The sequence below is a fragment of the Cyclopterus lumpus genome, chromosome 6, assembly GCF_009769545.1.
Source record: "Cyclopterus lumpus isolate fCycLum1 chromosome 6, fCycLum1.pri, whole genome shotgun sequence".
Classification (NCBI taxonomy): Eukaryota; Metazoa; Chordata; class Actinopteri; order Perciformes; family Cyclopteridae; genus Cyclopterus; species Cyclopterus lumpus.
This window is the reverse complement of record NC_046971.1, coordinates 22,625,575-22,646,031: the sequence shown is the minus strand read 5'-3', so window position 1 is coordinate 22,646,031 and position 20,457 is coordinate 22,625,575. Positions and strand designations below refer to the sequence as shown.

At 44.5% G+C, this 20,457-nt stretch overlaps 1 protein-coding gene across 1 annotated transcript; it reads right to left on the bottom strand.

Moving 5' to 3' along the window:
* Positions 1-2,394: 2,394 nt before the first annotated feature.
* On the bottom strand, positions 2,395-20,109 carry wt1a (WT1 transcription factor a). Its single transcript, XM_034535145.1, is given in 10 exon segments — positions 2,395-2,718; positions 3,048-3,131; positions 3,550-3,639; positions 4,434-4,578; positions 6,271-6,370; positions 9,315-9,338; positions 9,340-9,387; positions 13,899-14,001; positions 15,530-15,652; positions 19,629-20,109. Coding segments are annotated over 10 exon segments (1,320 nt in total). The 3' UTR covers positions 2,395-2,596.
* Between the last annotated feature and the right edge of the window lie 348 nt (positions 20,110-20,457).

The window sequence follows — 20,457 nt, the reverse complement described above, 5'->3', positions numbered from 1 at the left end:
TGAATCTATTAAAAATGTAAAAGTTCAGCCAAATGCCCCGTGGTGTCTCCGCTTCATATCAAACAGGGAAAACGTTGAAATGAATAAATAAAAGACCACAGAAGCAAACTGGCACTGTATCAAAACAGTAACAATACATTTAAAGAGAGGGAAACCATCATGTCCAATTATCTCACACTTTTGAGTACAAAATGTTTCACTGACGTTTGGTGACTCAAATATGAATACACATGGAAGACAGAAGAAAATGAAAAGTATAAACACTTCCTGGATCCATCCAAAGACAAGTCTAAAACATAGCATTTAAGTTACATATTTTTGCCCATGGAAAGAGTTCGGTTCCCACGTTGAACAAGTATTATTTACATCTTGACCATAATGTCCCGGCCACAGAGCCAGTGTGACCAAACAGACATATTTTAGAGTCTAACACACTGCCAACATCCAGCAATATTTACACACCGCAGAGACAAGAGACTCCCAGGAGCGCTGCCTGAAATTTTTTTTAAATCCAATCCTCACATTACTCAAAAACAAAAAAACATCGGCTTTGTTTAGATACAGCGGGTATTTAAGTTTGCAATGTATATTTTTATGCCGACCAGACAAAAAAACAAAAGCTTGCATTGCAAACACACTGCATGGGTTGTTTGATGCAAATGATTCAATTAATTTGGATGTCTTTCAATCAAACCCCTTCATGGTGAGAGTGTGAAAACTAGCACAGAGACTGAGTGGCGCCTCGTTCTCTTTAAATCGTTCCAGTGAGATCAGTGGTTGATAATAAATAAGCCTTCCCAAAGTAGTTCCACATAAAGAGATATTACCAACAGAGAGGCGCATTGCTGACCTTTGACGTCACTGTACACACGCTGGTGGAATGACAGCAAGAAATCAGTCAATAACTGGGGGATGAATTACATATTACATTGTAGTGAGGATGGAGACATCGCCCCAACACTGCATTTTTATGCTTATGGTAAAGAATCGACTGGTAAACAGCAGACAGATTTTATGAAAAGATAATTCAAAGTGAGGAATGGTTTCTTCAAAGGATAAGTCTGGTGATATCCGGTTTATTTGTATTCAAATCCATAGAAATGAAATAGGCTAACTTCTGTATACTAAACCGACATACGGCAAGACTCACCGAGGGGAGGTTTCTATAGTAACGATTAAAACGAACCCTGGAGTAGTAACTGTAAGAAGTGAGAGAGCCAGAGAAGGAGACTAAAAACACATCTTTTTCGACTATACCTTGAATAGGGAAGGTAGCGCCGTAGTAGCACTTTGGTAGCACTTAAATGTCTCTTACTGATAGCACTTTGTAGTTTAACACTTTAGTAGCACTTAAATGGCTCTTACTGATAGCATATCTATGAATTGATCCAACAAAACAAGTTCTGTGACAAACCTCAATGCAGTTGCCCTCCACGGTTGCCCAACAATTATTATAAGCACCGGGTGAAATGTTCCTCCCGTACAATGAACATGGACGCCATCATTTATTTTTGACTTAAACCCAATTATGTCTGCAGCTGAAAAATAGTCCCAAACAAACTTTTATTATTTACTATTTAAACCCATTTGAGAAACATTTTCTGAAAAAAATAAAATAAACATATTCACATAAAGTATATGTTTGTGACCCATTTCATCAGATATTCATTGTCAGTCGGAGCAGATTCTGGGCATGTTGTTATTGGGATTGGTGGGACGATGAGTTTAAAGGTCTATGAGACAGCAACACATTGCACACTGGCTTATAATACAACGAGGAAAGGATCTTACAACTTAATATACGACACTGCTCATTCATTGACTGGTACAATTAGCTGTTTATCTTTAGTCCGTGACTTGTGTCTTTTATGTGAACCTTTCAAGTTGTACGTATTTTTTCTTTTTGCTGCTCTCTGTCAGTCTGTTATTTGTGCTTTTATGCTGCCGTCTTGTCAAGCACTCCCTCAAAAAGGAGATTTTAAGTCATGGAAAATGAAATAAAACAAAACAAAATATAACAAAACAGAACTATTTTAAGGTAAGCAGTAGAAATACAACGTGATCGACCAGGAATGTGGGATCGCATGTGATTGGCCAAACCCAGCACCTGACCAAATATTGCTCAATAGTTCAACATTTTTTTGTCTGGAGCCCTCTACGTCGGCACCCCCGCCAAATCAACACGGTGATCCCAGTCAACTGATTGAAGGGGAGCTGTGGCTATCACACAGTGCTAAAGTCTGTCTGAACTCGACATAACATATTTTCAGTTTTGGGATTTGTTTGCAAATACAAAAGTATGGATTATTGCCAGCCTTATCCTTTAAATCTCACTCCCTGGACGAATAGAGACTGTTTCCAGTCCACACATTTTTTGAACGTGTTAAGACTCTCTTGTCTTATAAGTGTAGACTGCAGTATCTAGTTCTTAACTACTATTCACTTTTTTAACAGGACGACATTGGTTCCCACACAGGCTAGTTTCTGGGGAGCAACTGGGGTCACCAGGTTTGCATTAACCGCAGACAGAAAATATAAGCAGATGTAACCCCAGGTGTTTACATTTTGAACTGTGTCACGGGCTTCAGATATAGCCTCAGATGGCCAGCTGGAGCTTGGTGAGGTTCCTCTGGTGCATGTTGTGGTGTCGCACCAACTCATCGCTCCGGGCAAACTTCTTCTGACAGTTGGGCCACCGGCAGTTAAACGGCTTCTCGCCTGCGAGAGAGAGGAGGCGGGAGGGAGGGAGGGAGGGGGGGATGCACAGGTTGGAGGAGGAAGCGGAGACGATGGCAATGACGAGAGGTGGCCGGGTTGAGCAACAATGAGATAAGAAAAGAAAGAGGGGGAATGTGGGGGGAGGGGGGGGGGAGAAATATTAGAACATTATTCTGATCATAACCCAAATAGGAAGGTTAAATGGACTTACTGCAGTCAAGTAAGAATAAATACATGTTGTTCCAACACTGTGCTGTACAACTACTATACTTAAATATCAAATGGATGAAGAAGAAATGGAAAAATAAAAGTTTACGCACTTGTTTTACCTGTATGAGTCCGGGTGTGTGTCTTAAGGTGGTCAGACCGAGAGAACTTTCTCTGACACGTCTCGCATTGGAAGGGTTTAACTCCTAAACACATGTACAGTATGCATGCACACACATACACACAAGCCCAGGTTCACACACACACACACAAACACAGACGCGCGCACACACACACATACGCACGCACAGAAAACACATGTTCAACATCACACACACACACACACACAAAGACAGAGGGAGAAAAATACAGTAGAGTAGAGGTTTGCAAGGAAGCCATTCCAAAGTTTGACCAGCCTTTAGCAACTTTATCTGATGTGGGAGGGGGGGGGGGGGGGGGGTTCAGTGTGGTCACCACTGTACACAAAATGCAAACTGTGCGTTTTAAATTGCTGTCATGCAAACAGCGGCAAGTAGAACAAGTGGTGAGAGAGAGCAAATACAAGGAACTGAAAGGGGGAGGGGGGGAAGCCAGAGAGGACAGACTGAGTAAAAGGGATCAAACCTGTGTGTCTCCTCTGGTGTCGTTTGAGCTGGTCAGAGCGAGAAAACCTGCGGCCGCAGTCTGTGAACTCACACTGGTAGGGTTTCTCCCCTGGACAAAGACAACCGAGAAGACGCAGTCCGTTAAATGCAGTTACATTGAACAGGATCCGATCACTTCTTCATCCTCGACGACTTCCCGGATAACACACCGATAGGAACGTTTGGGTTCAATTGTCGGCTCGTTCTAAGCTACGTCGAGGAGCCTTTTTCATTTTTGTGTCGATTTTGGCGGCCCCTGTGGACACAAGTGGCGGTGCTTCCGAGCGTCAGAGTCCCTTTAGATAACCTCCCATTTCACTGCAGCAGGGTTCTGACAGGTGCTGGTTCTGGTTCTGGTTCCCCTGTGTCTCCTTCCCTCGAGAGGTGCCCAGCTGTACGGTCTGGGTCTCCAGCAGCCTGGTACCGGCTCCCAGTAGGGACCAGCGAAGCACAGCTCATCTCCTGCCCACAACCCGGGTCTGTCCTCGACGGGCTGGTCGCTGCTCGAGGTCCCGCCCCCCAATTGATTTGATTGACTGACTGGCCAATTGAAAGAAAATGAAAAGGGCCACAACTCATTGTAATCTTTTAAGTGAATGCCAACACGGTTTGCTGGTTTTTCTTTGTATTTTATGTCAACGGAATATCTTTGAGATGTGGTCTCTCGATGTTAGTTGACCTTTGTTAACAAACCAAGCTCACAAGCCAAGAAGTATTTTTTCGGCAATTTGAAGAGGTCAAACAGGAAACCTTGGAATGAAGTTAGAACACGTTGATGACTGGGTCTGGAATCACTGACACGAACAATGGCAGCCGTCAGTAGATACACAATGAGCAGAACATCACATCACATGTTGGTGTCACCTGTGTGTTTGCGACTGTGCATCTGCAGGTGGGACAGCTTGAAATATCGCTTGTTGCATCCTGGGTAGGCGCACATGAACGGACGCTTCTCGCTGCTCTCTGACCGCACGATGGACGGAGCGATGCTGGGCACCCGCCGCACATCCTGCACACACACACACACACACACACACACACACACACACACCAAACACTTATAATTTGAAGCCAAACCACTCAAGGCCAGATGAACAAAGCCTCACCAGTAATTGAACCGGTGAAATGTAATTTAGAAAACAGGCAATGAAATCTGCCCCGTGTGTAAATAAGTGCATGTGATGTGTCTGGCTCACGGGGATCATTATAATAAAGTGCTCGTATATTCATTAGATGGGAATTAGCAGTAAAATGACCCCCCCGAGACTGACCGCAGCCTAGAGGGAGCTGTTAGTCACGGCCTTTTAAACAGGCCCCCGCTTCCAGAGCGCCACGCTCACCGCTGAGAAGAATAACGCCATGGCTGGAGAAAACATGTTTTTCATCAGCTCATCTTCTGCGTTTTAAACGTACGTATCGTGTTTATTTATTTATTTTGCGTGTGAAGGCAAAATAAAAGCAGAGGTTTGTCGCTGTGTCGGCGTACTGATTTATTTTACAGCAGCAGCTTCTGCTATGATTGGCTGTGAGGAGTCAGGGTGATGACATCCACTGATGACATTATGACATTTTGAGCAAAAAAAATCACAGGTAATATTAGAAGTGTAATATATGTATAATTGGGAAAATTGCCATAGTGGAAAAAAACTACTAAAGATTTGAAAAAAGGGGATTTTGAAATAAAATAAAACCAATATTATAAAAACAACAAGGTGGAACATGAAACATGTCACAATAATAATAATAATAATAATAATCATTTAGAACTTTCTCACAAATGGTCAATTAATTTTTGTATTTTACACAATTTATTCATGGTATTATATTTCACATTTGTATTTGTTTATTATTGCGCACTCTAAAGTAACGGACACTAATCCAGCAGCCTAACTGCAGTAGTCAAGTGTTCGTTAAGTTTAATTAGAGCTCAACAAAGCTGTCACGCCTTCAACAAACTGTTTAATATCTTTTTCTTTATAAAAAAATCAATATTAATGAAGAATGAGTGCAATCCCGGTTATGTAAATGTCGGCGAAGAGCATCGCTTTCCTAAAAGAGTGAGAGCTCCTTTATTCTTTTCTGCACTGTCAGTTTGCGTACCCCATTTCTATGCACAGAAGAAGAAGAAGAAGAAGAAGAAGAAGAAGAAGAAGAAGAAGATGAAGAAAATGAAGAAAGATTACAACAACAAAAAAGTTCTGCTGCGGACTAAGAGCGGGTCTGGAGAATCTCTGCCTCCTGTCCTTTAGAGCTGTTGACAGACAATAATTAAAATCTAATGATTTATTAACATGCTGATCCCCGTATGGAAACTGAATTCTTACCCAGTGTCTCTCTCTCTCTGTGTGTGTGTGTGTGTGTCTCCACTGCTAATGGATTTGTGGAAAAAGATTCCTCTTGGCTTTTGGAGCTGCCTTTTAAAAATTCTCTGCGTACGTATGTGTGTGTGTGTGTGTGTGTGTGTGTGTGTGTGTGTGTGTGTGTGTGTGTGTGTGTGTGTGTGTGTGTGTGTATGTGGAGGCATTCCTGTGTGTGTGTGTGTGTGTGTGTATGTGGAGGCATTCCTGTGTTTGTGTGTGTGTGTGTTTGGAAATCTGCTCTGCTATATTTCGGGGGGGGGGATCCACTGCAGTCCACTGATTCCGATACGTGTTTTTATTAGTTTTTCAATGTCCATTGGCAGCAGCAGTGTGAGTCCTACCTGTAGGCCCCTGAAGACTCCATGTGTGTGTATGCGGTACTGTGTGCTGCAGCTGTACAGCATGGGGGTGCTGGGGTCGCTGTCGTAGCCCGCGGCGTGGCTGCCAACACAGGAAGAGGGAGAGGAGGGATGAAAAAAATAGAAATGGTCACAAACAAATAAACGTTTAGTTTCAAACGTCTAAACTGTGAAATGTAAGGATTTGGAAATTCGGTGGCACTAAATTACACACAGACGGCTGCCGCACACAAAACGTGTGACGACACCCTTGGTCGCGATTCAACGGCGTAAATCTGTAAATATGGAGAGCGTGAAATGCAGTTAAGTATCATCATTCAAACATGTTCACCTCGTCACATATCGTCGAACCTTTTGCACAATGAGCCCCGGATGTGTAAAAATCAGCCGGCACCCGGTGCACATTTACTGTCACGTTTCCTTTCCTGCCAGCCAAATCGGTCTCGTGAACCAAGGAAGGAAAATCACTTTTTCAAATAGCTTTTTTAATTGATCTATTTTTACAACTTTTAGGATTTAGATCGAGCACTAAAACCTGGAAGTGAGTTTTGGTTGGTGTAGTTTGTTTTTCAGCTCTACATTAGCTTCATTAGCTCCTGCAATCGTGTTCCCGCTTGAAAAAATCATGACAGCGGTCCATTTGTGAAGATCATCTTGCTGAACAAAACGTGCGAGAGCTCATTTTCTGTGATAATCCAAAAGCTTTTATTTTCCTTTCATTCGTGGATGAAAATGTTATCATCACGGCGAGGAACTCTTGATTACGATCAATCTGCTATAATTCCTTCAAGCTTTTTATCGTTACTGCTGCTATCGAGGAATCTATTGAAGAAATGGCGACGTCTTTTCTCACCAAACCAAAACCAAACCACAACATCTTCAAAAGGCTGAAACCAGGACATATTTTGCATTCAGGTGTGTAACATTGCTTAAAAACAATAATTGATGTATTTTACACACGTAGAAAGTTCCCTGTTGCCAAGATAATTGACCAATTGGACTATTTATTTCCCCATTATCTACAAGAGAAACACTCGACAAAAACAGCTTTTAATATTTCCCTCTGACCCAAAGAGCAGAACAAACCCGGCTTTGTGTTCGTCAACAGCTGCCCGCGTTGCCTCCGCTATCTTCTTATGATAACACGCAAGAGAAACAGAAAGCTCTTGTCTCGCGTTGTATTTATGTCTGTCCGAGCGAGGAGGAGGACGGCCGTTTTGTATCCTGTGCTGCCGCGGTGGGAACGATCCGCACACGGCCGAGCGGGCCACAAGGTGCTCTTTGTGTTTGACTCGCTACTTACAATACGGCCGCGGTGTAAATCACACGGAAGGCTTCTTTAAGTCACGTCCACTTGTTTATTTTGTAGTAGCAGGTAATGCACACGTTAGTCAGGGGTCATGGTCCTTCCACTGAAACCCCACCAATATAATCTGTTGGTTTTATGTCCAGGGACAAGCGTTGTCCGTGTTTTGCGTGTTTTTTTGTTTTTTTTCCGAGGCAACGTTACGTTAGAAAACCAAAGATTGGGCCACAAAACTGCTGAGTCAGGTTTGGGCTCAAAATAACTACGCACGGTTAGGTTTTAGGCAAACTGTCACGAACGTCAGGTTCGTGCAACAAAACCACAACCATAAAACCACAACGCTGCGTCCGTCATCGGCCCCCTCCCGCCCGCCACAAGTGGTCTTTTTGGATGATGAATACTAAGTCATTTATTTGTGTGTCGACCACAAAAAAGAATCCTAGATGACTTTCCAACTTCCAAATTCCATTTACGTGAAACCAATGGATCGCATTTCGTGACTACATGACCTGCCATGATACTGGACTAACACATTAAGTTGTGCCAGGGAAACTACTAATACATCTGATGAATGAGAATATAATATAATATCTATCTTACCCACAATGTATAGCAGTGTAACTTTCTAAATTAACAATGAGACCCATTGGTCCGCAGAAAACACCTCTTCGTCAGGTGACGTGTGCGTCACTACATATCTCTGCCCTTCCTCTCCAAAGCTCAACTCCCCTACACTTCCTCTTCCCCATCTCCGGCTCCTCGCCCCCCATCCCGCTTTATCTCCCCGTCTCCCACTGACTCCTTGCTACTCCCTCACACCTCCTCCCGCGAGTACAAAGAGTCACAGAGAGAGAAAAAGAGAGAGAGAGAGAGAGAGAGGGAGAGAGAGCAAGAGTAGCTGCCACGGCCAGAGTGGACCAAGGCCACAGAAATGCCACGATATCCACCTTCTCTTAATCCTTTTCAGCGCTTGTGAACCAGAAAACACAAAGGTCTTAATTTGTCTCTACTGTAACTCATTTCAATATATTCAGGAAGAGCAACAACGCTACGATATCCGAACGCATAAGGACTTTTCTGCTCGCCACCACCCGTTTGAGCACGTACACGTCCCCCGCAAACACGCATTCATCTGCTAACTATGACGGATGCCTGTTGGCTCGGGGGTAGAGAGGGATTTGTGAGCCGGCACAGATGCTGACCAGCATCTGAGCTGACCAGATGCTGACCAGCTCTGCGGGTCACAGTGACATAAAGTACAGGGCACCGAGTGTTTCTGTTTGATCTGTGTGTGAACAGGGGATGTGGACACCGCCGGGACGATGTCCAACTGCTTTCTAATGTATTTGTGCTGTTGATTAAGCCGAGCTTTCGTAGACTGTGAATATAAGAAGTAGACGTAGTCACCGTGACGTTGCCGTCTGGTTTTTGTTCAACCAGAAGGGACACGAGAGAGTGGAGTATTAAACAAAAGACCAAAATGTTACAATTATCCGTGGTGAGCTGAAAACACACGTTGAAAGGGTTTAAGTTCTAAGAACTAAGTTCTAAGTTGGATTGTGTCCACAAACAAACAGCCTATCTAAACTCAACAAAAACATGCTTTTCACAGATGCTGAAGGAAACTAATGAGGACTGTCTCGTGAACTGTCGCCGTCGTTGCCCGTTCGTTGTTACCCGCTCAGCACGAACTTCACCGACGGCTGCGATGTTCCTAAACCTCCTCATGGTGGACGCCAGGTTTCCATGACACACACTCCAACTGAGAGGTCATTTCATCAACTTGTTCTCCACTGTGGAGGTACGTAGAAGAGAAGCCTGTGAGCTTTCTGGTTGAGTGTGTGTGTCTGTGTGTGTGTGTGTCTGTGTGTGTGTGTGTGTGTGTGTGTGTGTGTGTGTGTGTGTATGTGTGTATATCCATCTGTGGCTTTTTGTTGAACTTATAAAAGAAGCACTCTCGAGAAAAATGCCAACTGACACACACACACACACACACACACATACACACTGACAAAGTTGCAGGTGGGGCTGAGGTTAAAAAATGTGCCTCAGACAGACATTAAGAAAGCCACTTTTCATTAAACACAGCAGACTCCACAATCATTAGTCAGAGCTGCCATATGATAACATACAGCGTTGCAAACACACACACACACACACACACACACACACACACTGTGGATTTATAGCTCTCATCCCCCTATCGCACCACCTGCCGGCTCGCAGCAGTGTGGGCGGGGGTAGATGTGGTGCCTGGTACCCTGCTCATTACGCCACTATTATTCTACAGTGCAGCATGGGGCACGCAGCCAGCAGAGCACACGCGGTGCTTCTGCTGAAGTATTGTTGGATCGAAAGTCGAGCGCAAGCTTTAAAGTAATGATCCGTGACATTTTCAAATAAATACGCGTCTGCTTCGCTTCTCCACCGCTGCCTGACGGAGGAGGCCCATCGCTGTGTCTGTCTTTAAACGCCTAATGGTTACAGAAGGCCTCTCCCCTTCTGGTTCACAACGAAGCCACACCAACTTGTAACATTTAAAAAAAAAAATTTTTTAAATATGAATTATGTGCTAACTGACACACACCATATTCACCATGGCAGAACAAAAAAAGGACGACCTTGGAAACATTATCAACAGAAACATCTGAGGTGAAACATATCATGGATATTCATCACTTTAAAAAGGTCCATTTACCAAAAAATAAAATAAAATAAGGTATAAGGGTAAAGGTTTTGTGACATTCCACTACAGACGATAACTGTAATATATCAAAAAATTAAGATTATAATGTCACGTAAACACTCCAGCGTCTCTCAATTCCCAATTTTGTACAGTCAGGTTACAGCCTTTCTTTCCAACTTCCTAGACCTATATACTTTATATTTTTATAAACCCACAATCAACAAAGAAACATTTCATTAATCGCAGTATTACAATTTCTGTTGGCAAATGCTGCGATAATATCGCTGTCACAAATTCTTTTGGCCACAATAATTGTGCGGTGAAAATCAGAGTCATTAGGGTTCATCCTCCTGGAACCATGAATATCTACAGAAGGTCTTCAAGCAATCCATTGTTGGAGGTAGATACCTCAAGTACAAGTACAAGTACAAGTACAAGTACAAGTACAAGTACAAGTACACCAAACACTATCAGCATGACTGGAGTGTTTTGTGATTTGAACCAACAAATCTTTACACTTTCCAAAAAGTTCAAAGACTTTTAAAGAGTTTTTTTGTCGTTGTTGTTGTAGGGCATTAGCCTGTGTGTGTGTGTGTGTGTGTTTGTGTGTGTGTGTGAGTGTGTGTGTGTGTGTGTTTGTGTGTGTGTGTGTGTGTGTGTGTGTGCGTGTGTGTGTGTGTGTGTGTGTTTGTGTGCGTGTGTGTGAGTGTGTGTGTGTGTGTGTGTGTGGATTAACAAGACCTCAGCATGTTTCTCATGTTGTTCCAGCGGGCCGAGCTGACGGCCTGCAGAGTAAATACAGTCCTGTTGGTACCAGGACGCAAGATTAGACAACTGACTCAACTCATATGAGTCTTCCCAGCCCCACTGTGTGTGTGCGTGTGTGTGTGTGTGTGTGTGTGTGTGTGTGTGTGTGTGTGTGTGTGTGCGTGTGTGTGTGTGTGTGTGTGTGTGTGTTGCGCATGTGCTGAGCCGATATCAATTATGTTTATGACAAATAAGATTTTCGGGACAGTCTGTGTCCACTCCACATCTCTCTCTCTCTCTCTCTCACACACACACACACACACACACACACACACACACACACACACACAGAAACCTTAGCTCCCATCCCTGTTCTGCCATGGCAGGCAAACACAGCGTCAGCGGTATGTGGAGAATGTTTCATTTAGAAACATAACAACCAGCAAACCGTTCCCTTTATTACAGAAGTAGAAGCTGATTAAACATGTGTGTGCATACTGCTGTGGCAGATATGGAGATAGTTGCAGTTGTTACCTAACAAGCTCACTAATGGAAGGGAGGAGAGGCAGGGAGGAAGGGGTGAGGCTGGGAAGGAGGAGGGGCAGGCAGGAAGGGGTGAGGCTGGGAGGAAGAAGAGGTAGGTAGGGAGGAGAGGTAGGTAGGGAGGAGAGGCAGGGAGGAAGGAGAGGTAGGGAGGAGAGGCAGGGAGGAAGGGGTGAGGCTGGGAGCGAGGAGAGGCAGGGAGGAAGGGGTGAGAATGGGAGGGAGGAGAGGCAGGGAGGAAGGGGTGAGGCTGGGAGCGAGGAGAGGCAGAGAGGAAGGGGTGAGAATGGGAGAGAGGAGAGGCAGGGAGGAAGGGGTGAGGCTGGGAGGGAGGAGAGGCTGGGAGGGAGGAGAGGCAGGGAGGAAGGGGTGAGAATGGGAGGGAGGAGAGGCAGGGAGGAAGGGGTGAGGCTGGGGGAGAGGAGAGGCTGGGACGAAGGGGTGAGGCTGGTAGGGAGGAGAGGCAGGTAGAGAGGCAGGGAGGAAGGGGTGAGGCAGGTAGGGAGGAGAGGCTGGGAGGGAGGAGAGGCAGGGAGGAAGGGGTGAGGCTGGGAGCGAGGAGAGGCAGGGAGGAAGGGGTGAGAATGGGAGGGAGGAGAGGCAGGGAGGAAGGGGTGAGGCTGGGGGAGAGGAGAGGCTGGGACGAAGGGGTGAGGCTGGTAGGGAGGAGAGGCAGGGAGGAAGGAGAGGCAGGTAGAGAGGCAGGGAGGAAGGGGTAAGGCAGGTAGGGAGGAGAGGCAGGGAGGAAGGGGTGAGGCTGGGAGGGAGGAAGGGGTGAGGCAGGTAGGGAGGAGAGGCAGGGAGGAAAGAGTGAGGCAGGTATAGGGAGGTAAGGCAGGGAGGAAGGGGTGAAGCTGGAAGGGAGGAGAGCAGGGAGGAAGGGGTGAGGCTGGGAGGGAGGAAGGCAGGGAGGGAGGAGAGGCAGGGAGGAAAGAGTGAGGCAGGTATAGGGAGGTAAGGCAGGGAGGAAGGGGAGAGGGTGTGGCTGGAGGGGCCCTGGCTGAAAAAATGTGCGTGTCAACATTCGGCGCTATCATGCTCAGATACATTGCATTTAAAAAATATGATTTTGTTTCTGTTTCTTTTGTCTACCTCAGCGTCGCTTGAGGATCAGATTCATCGTCACGATTTTTAGCAACGCCAAAAGTTAATGGAGACTCATTTTAATTGATGTAACGTACCAAACGTACACATTTCAAGGCCAAACTCTGATCCTTTCATAAACCAACCAAGTAGTTGTGTTTTGCGCTTGTGTTTGATTTAGTTTCAACTCGCAACATTCATCACAAACCGCAACCCGTAATCAGGGAGAGAATAAATACATTTTTCCACGAATACCTTAAATGAGAATGCAGTCTCTGGGAACAACAGGGTTGTCAGACTATGAAAAGTCAAAAGAACTCCAATGTTTTTCCGCAAACGACGGCACAGAATACATAAATCGCCTCTTTGCACTTCATCTTGTCATCAAGGACCAATAGAGCGACCCGTGAAGTGGAATCAATGCACGGATGGATAAAGAATAATAATCAACTCGAGGCTTTTACTATATTTTCTACTGATTTCCCTTGTTTTTCAATGAAAATCAGCATCTAAAACACGATTAGATCATTTATTATATCGTGCAGGAAAAACGGGTTGTTTTGGCAAAAAGGCATCAATCTGAATTCATGAAAGTCACAAATTGCGTTGGTGACACACTACAGTTTAGATCTCCAGGCAAAATAGATATCAGAATATCTATATGAAGAAAAAAAAACAACACTAACAAACTCAAAGCTTCTTGGAAAGAAACTTGTCCTCGTCGTGTGTGGCGGGGAGACGAATAGACCAAAGAGAAGAGTCAAGTAACGCACACTGCTGTCACCTGATTCATGACACGTTGGGACTATTTCCTACGATCAGTAAATCAACCCACTTTCCTTCGCAAACTTCCTGATACCGTCGGTTCGCTTCCTCCAGAGGCACCGTGACTTTTGTCGTAAGTACCTACGTAAAAAAAAGAGAGAAAAAGAAGCGCCGCGTAAACGACGTCTAAAATTAGGATTTTAGGGATGCGCGATTCTCACGTCAGAGCTCGCACGACCACCGAGTGAAACCACGAAGAGGAAGGAGAGGTGAAGCAGAAAAGGAAGCGGCCGAGGCAGACAGACCTGTGCTCAAGGTGAACATCCTGTCCGAGACCGGGAACAATCAACAATGGTTGCTGAGACATTTCCAGCTTTAATTGTTTGTGTATGATGAAAATAGATTTTTTTTTTTATTTTTTTTTTTGAAGAGAGTGTGTGCCGAGCGTGTGAAAGGTGTGTCTGTGTGTGTGTGTGTTACCTGTTGTATGGGTTTCTCAGCAGCAGAGCCTGGCTGCCTGTGCAGCTGTCCGAAGGCGTGTGGCACCCGTAGACAGGTGGAGGTACAGGGTACTGCTGCTCCGCTGTGGCGCGTGGACACACACGGACATCATATCAAATATTATATTACACATGCATTTGTATGCGGCCATGAAGGCCCGATAGATGAAGGTGAGCTCATCCACGATGTCCTCTGCACATGTTATCCCCTTTCAAGCTCTTGCCCTCCTCTTGTTTTGCTCCGATCTTTTCGCCCCCTTTCTTGCACAAGTGCAGAACCCTCGGCTTCCCGTTTCTCTCCCCGAGTTCCCACAGCGGCGAGCGAAAGGGTCCCTCGACATTTCTCCGCATTCCAAGATCTCCCCCACGCAACTCTGATTCTCACCAGTTTTATCTTCGCTGCTAAAATTGGGCAGCAATTTACGGCAAACATTTAAATATTTACCAATAACATGTTGCAGAGGAGGGATCCAACGGGGAGAGTTGGGTGGATGAAAGAGGGGATGAGAGAGTGGAGACGAGGGAGTTTTTCTCCGAGTCAGGATGTGGCTGATTTATACCTTTCAAAGGTCACGGCGGAGATGTCAGGATAAGGGACAAGGCACTCCCTAGGTGAGGGCCACGGAGCTGCCATCCAGACGCAGCTGTGCAATCGCACACTGGCTTTAAATAGAGGTGTTTTACTTTGAAGAGAAACATTTTGTGTTTTTATTTTTATAAGAAAAGTGACTGCTGAAAGTTCAAACTAGAAACTTTTTTTCGGGGGGGGGTTTGCGCAGGAGAAGCTAGAAGCTAACGCGACTTATAACTCCACAGACCTGCCCTACTAAGGCAAAATGAAGCAGCTACGCTAATATGGGGTTAAAAAAACCGTGACTTTCTGACATCTGTTGTATTACTTTCAAAATGAATTACGCCGCTGAAAATGTGTACAATTCTGTGAAAATTTGCAGTGACTACAAAAACCTTAACTGCAGAGTTTAGACTGAAGAATAAAGAGCTACGTCAAGTGTAGGCTATACCTATTGAGCAAATCACAAGCTAATAGCTAATCATTGCCAGCTATTATGTTTTCTTTTTCAATAGCAATGATCTGTAATTGAAAACATTTGCATTTTGTTTGCTATTCCCTGTCACGAGATGACGCAGTGACTAAATCTAATCATGATAGCGAAGATTAAGCTAACTAGCTTAGCAGAGCAGCAGTATCAGTGGCTAGTTGGGGACTTCACATTTAAATCACATATTTTAATGTATTAAGTTGCAAAATAATTAGTCGTATTGTAGTAGCCACCTAGCAACACACACCTTTAAAATAGCACATTTTCTTAAAGACGCTAATTTAGATAAAAGAAAGCTGAAAGAATCCAAATTGTTGGTACATTCTGTGTTTCTATGGAAGTGCTGAGGCAATGAGTTGCTCAGTTAGAATACACACACACACACATGTATTTATTTATATATACAATATATACAATTAATACAATTAATGACTGATAATGTTATTTGAGCAGGTACAGCCTGACACTTTTTACATCTCTGCCGTAGTAACTGCCGGTTGTCGTGCAAGGGAGCAAAAGGTTCTGCGCTCTGACACAGGAACACACTTACCCATGGTGCTTTGCTGGGTTAGCGCGTCTTCATGCTTGAAGGAATGGTTGGGGAACTGCGAGCTGTGGTGTGTGGGAGTGTGACCGTAATTACCGGCCCCATCGAATGCGACCGCGCTGTAGCCTGCGACACAGAGAACAAGAGAAGTCACAGGAAGGTACGTTTTGAGTGAAGTCCATCAGGGAACACATACTACTTTACGGTCATTTTATTTAATTATTGGCACTCTGAGATTCTTGAATGAAGAGTGCCTTACAAATAGAATGCATTATTATTATTATTATTATTATTATTATTATTATTAATTAGACCATCAGCTACAAGTATGCTGGTGTCTTTGTTTCATTTCCACATCATTTAAAAAAGGTGATTTACATTATCACCGATTACAACCATTAAAACTACTTCAAGATGGATTAAATGGCCTTTGTGTTTATTAACTCGCCACCTTCCATTCATGTTATCACTTGCTTTCAATCTCTTTTTTTTCTGCTCATGAGAACAAATGTTTAATTAATATTCCAGGTTATTTGACAGTGAAGTAATTCCTTTACTGCTCTTCTATGACATATATTGGAGTTGATCCTTTCCAAATTCACAAACACTTTGGAGTCATTTTGAAAGATGTATTAACTCCAAATAAGCAAATCAAACTAGGATCTTAATTACCTGACAAATCCCACATTGATTTAATGTTGATTGGCAATGGTGGATATCGAATTATGCAACAAAAACATTAAACATATGTAGTCTTTTTTACAAGTGTATCAGCCTCTACTGGAAAAGATGATTGCTTTAACTTGGTTTTATTAAACAACATCACACCGGGGCACACACACACACACACACACACACACACACACACACACACACACACTGTTTTTCTGAGGAGACTAGATCCGTGCCTGACATCCCAGACCCAGATCTGACTCAAGACTTAGACTGACCTACAGGGCACAATGCACACCCATCAAACAACCACATGCACGGACAGACATACACACACACACACACACACACACACACACACTCGCTATCTCTCACTTTCACATACATGCCTCATTAATTAAAATGCAGCACTTTCACTGACTTTTCTCAGTGGATCATTGGGTGAGGGGATGGAGAAGAAGGTGTTGGGGGTGAAAACCTCATTAAACATTACCATTTATCTTCCACTCACCCCTGTCTGACTCCTCCGTGTGTGTGTGGTGTGTGTGTGTGTGTGTGTGTGTGTGTGTGTGTGTGTGTGTGTGTGTGTGTGTGTGTGTGTGTGTGTGTGTGTGTGTGTGTGTGTGTGTGGAGGGTGATACCATTGTTGCCTTGAAGTGCGGCACTGAGGTGACAAGCAATGAGGTCAATTTGTATTCAACTGGAAATACCCCGAGACATGTTTTAAAGGTCCATTGCACAACTTTAGAGCTTCCTTCATATAGATTTTATTTTCATCCTGACACCTTGTTTCATGTCTTGAGGTCTTTAAACATGAGCAGCACTGACGTTAGCCGGTTCTCACGTCCTGCTACTGGAACACTTTACTGAGCATAAATACTTGCGTCGCTGGAAACACAATTGTATCCGTAAAAACAAATGACTTCTGACTTGCTCCCGTTGGGCCTCTCGCAAAAAGCCTACAGTGAAATATCAAGCGCTGATATGAAAATGAAATCCCTCCTGCAGGGAGTTCACACAGTGACAGTCTCTGTGACCCTGCTCCGCTATCAGAGACCGGCGTCCTGCTGTGAGTCTGTTTGTCTCTGCTCGTCCAGCCACAGCGGGGAGCAGATACAACAGGTTAGAGGTCGGCGCGGCTCTTTGATTATAATGTTATTGCTAAATTATCTGCTTGATAAGCATGTTATTATTAATTAATCTGTTGAGAAAAGCACCAACAGACTCATTCTAACGGTGATTGGGAGAAGACCCGAGATCCCAGCATGTTGGGATCCCATGAGTCCCATTAGTTGGCCTTTGACACTCGTCCTCACCATGTGTCCCTTCACTTTTTAAACAGAAGTCACATCTGATGACTTTGGTGCAAGATGCACACTAATAATAAATGAAATTACGTGATTAAACTTGATTATCTCAGTGCGATTGAACAGAAAAGAAAGTGAAAAAAGTGAAAAAAAGAATAGATGGGATTTAATTCTACAACATTCTATGTGTCTTAAGCTATTCCATCTGTTCAGTAACAGATACCTTTTTTATTGTTTTATTTTGAGGATCTTCACAGAAACATGGATCGAGTTTTTTTTTTTTTTTTTTTTTTAACTACTTAAAATGTGGAATCTAAAACGTGAGTAACACCAGTGAGTAACAATTGTATATATTTTTTCATTTTAATAAGACAAATATTAATATTCTTGTGTGGCCTCACCTCATTTTATTTCTGCATTTGAAGTATTTTGAAGTGTTTTTTTTCATTTGTATTTCCAGTCCAAGTAAAATAATATTTCCCCAAACCTTTCCACGAGCAGACACATTTCAGATGCTGTTATTCCGTCACATTAATGCCGCATCAGCAGCTTCAACACAGGCAGCGCTCGACCCCAATAAAAGGGATCTTATGTTCCTTCTGAAGGATCTTCTTCACCTCCGTCATTAAAGAAGAGTTTCACATAAAGTCCAGCGCCGTGTTTTTGTTTCAAATGTATACCTATAAACATTCATAAACGTGTAAAAAAGGAAAAAAACAGTAAAAATAGCAGGATGAAAACAAAGAAGCCTCGTTACGGTGACTCTGAGTCAAAGTGAGTCAGGTTAGGGTCAAAACAAGTTCATGAGTACGACTGACTGTAGTTGTTCCTCTCTATCGTTAATGGTCCACTCACACTAAGAGCACTACTCCATGAGCGAGGCTTATCTTCAGCTCAGACGTTAATACCTGAACACTAAACTGAAGGTTTGTCTGTGAGTGTTGGAGCTGGATCCCCTCTCTACAGATGCCATTTTTCATGTTTAATAGTTATCTCCTTGTTTGTCACAGACGTAATGACGCAGTGCTGAAAGTTAGGGGGAACTAAAGCCTCCGGTCAGTGAAGGCATCACCTCTCAGCCGGTCATAATCATATAATGTTTATAATATGTTTAATATGTTTAATAATGACAAATCGGTACGTGATCGTGCTTCAGATTTACATCACGTTACGGTTGATGACTGACAAGAGGTATGAATTAAGATGAGGTCGACATTTAATTTAATCTGGCTGTCATTGTCGTCCTTCAGAAAAGGGAGGATGTGTGGAGGAAAGAAAGCAGCAAAAAATAAAACTGCAGAAGACGATACTTGTGATGTATTTCAAGATTTGGGGCCTCATTCGCTGACGTAAAAATGTATTTGTTCTCAAAACTGCAGTTTCTGAATATTCTGCCATTCACTCAAGATAAACCGTGTACGAACATTTGAGCTCTGGCGTGTTTTTCGCAAAATAATTGGATTATTGCATTTTCCTTAATTCTACACTATTATAATATTATAGTATTTAAATTACAATATTTTTTTACATTTTGTAATACTTATTCCCATTATTTAAAAAAACGTTATAATCTTTTTCTCATTTAAACATATTTAAATAGACATATTTAAAATAATTTCCGTTATTTTAAAATGATCTTTTCAATGTAATTAAACAACGCACATCCGCTATGTTAATCAAGAACCATCAAGGGAGACAATCAATAATGTATCGGCCAAATGACGCTACTAAATGGGACGGTTTGTTTTCACTTCCTGCAGAAGTCCTTTTGGAGTTTAACTGGTCATCCATTGACTTCCCTTTTTGTGGCTTGGCCGGGCCGTTTACTTATTATGTCATTAGCTCATTATAAGATCGTTTTAAGAACACAGGCGTGAAAAAGTGCAGTTTAGGAACACGTCGGGAATCTGACGAAGACTTCCCTGAGAACCTTTCTGAGGAACACATTTGAGAAAGAAAACCCAAAAGATATCGATGAATGAGTCCCACAGTGACGCTGACTTACTGAAACCCAGATCACCAACCTGGCAGCATGGGCCTTGTGATGGTCCCGACCACTGGGACCCCTTCTACACTGTCCCCTGTCACAGAGAGGCCAGAAGGCCTCAAACCTGTGGCCCTACCTGTCTGATTGCGTGCCGCCTGCTGCGTGTCCATGCAGTTGGTCAGGTACGGCGGGTTGCTGAACATCCTGCCGGGGGGCTGGTGGTGGTGCGGGGCGGCCACGGATGGCGGCTGAGTGGAGGGCGGCGGCGCCCCGAAGGCCCCGTACCTGCACGCCCCCGTGCCGGTGAACTGCCCGGAGAAGTGGACGGTGAAGGCGCTGAGGCCGCAGTGGGGGTCGGCGTCGTGGTGGTGGGGGTCGCCGGCGGCCCCCCAGCTGGGCTCCTGCTTGATGAAGGAGTGCGGCCCCAGGGAGGCGTGCGGGGCGGCCAGGGAGGCGTGCGGGGCGGCCAGCGAGGAGTACGGGGAGGCGGCGGTGTGAAAGTCCAGGACGGGGGCCCACTGAGGGGCCGTGCTGACGGGCAGGGCCGGGCAGCCGGGGCTGGGGCACGCCGGGAGCGGGGGCAGCAGGGAGTTCAGGTCACGTACGTCTGAACCCATCGTGGGCCAGGGGACGAAGCTGGGACAAAGGTCGGCTATTTTTAAATCGGATGGGTCTCCCCGCCTGTGTGTCCGGTTCTCCCAAAACCCAAATCACCCTCTGGATCCCAGAGAGCCTCGAAAGTCTTTCTCTCACTGACAGAGCGGCTTCTTCTCTGTTTCTCACTGGCTCTGTTGCTCTCCCATCGGCCGCTCACTGCTCTTTACCTTCTGATCTGGAAAAAGCCCTTAAGTCCGAGGGAAGTTCATGGTCGACCCAGCAGAGTCACAAGGAGCCAGCCTATGTCGGCGGCAGGAGCAGAACGAGGAGTGACCACGAAGTGAAGCGCGGCGATCAGCTGAGGTCTT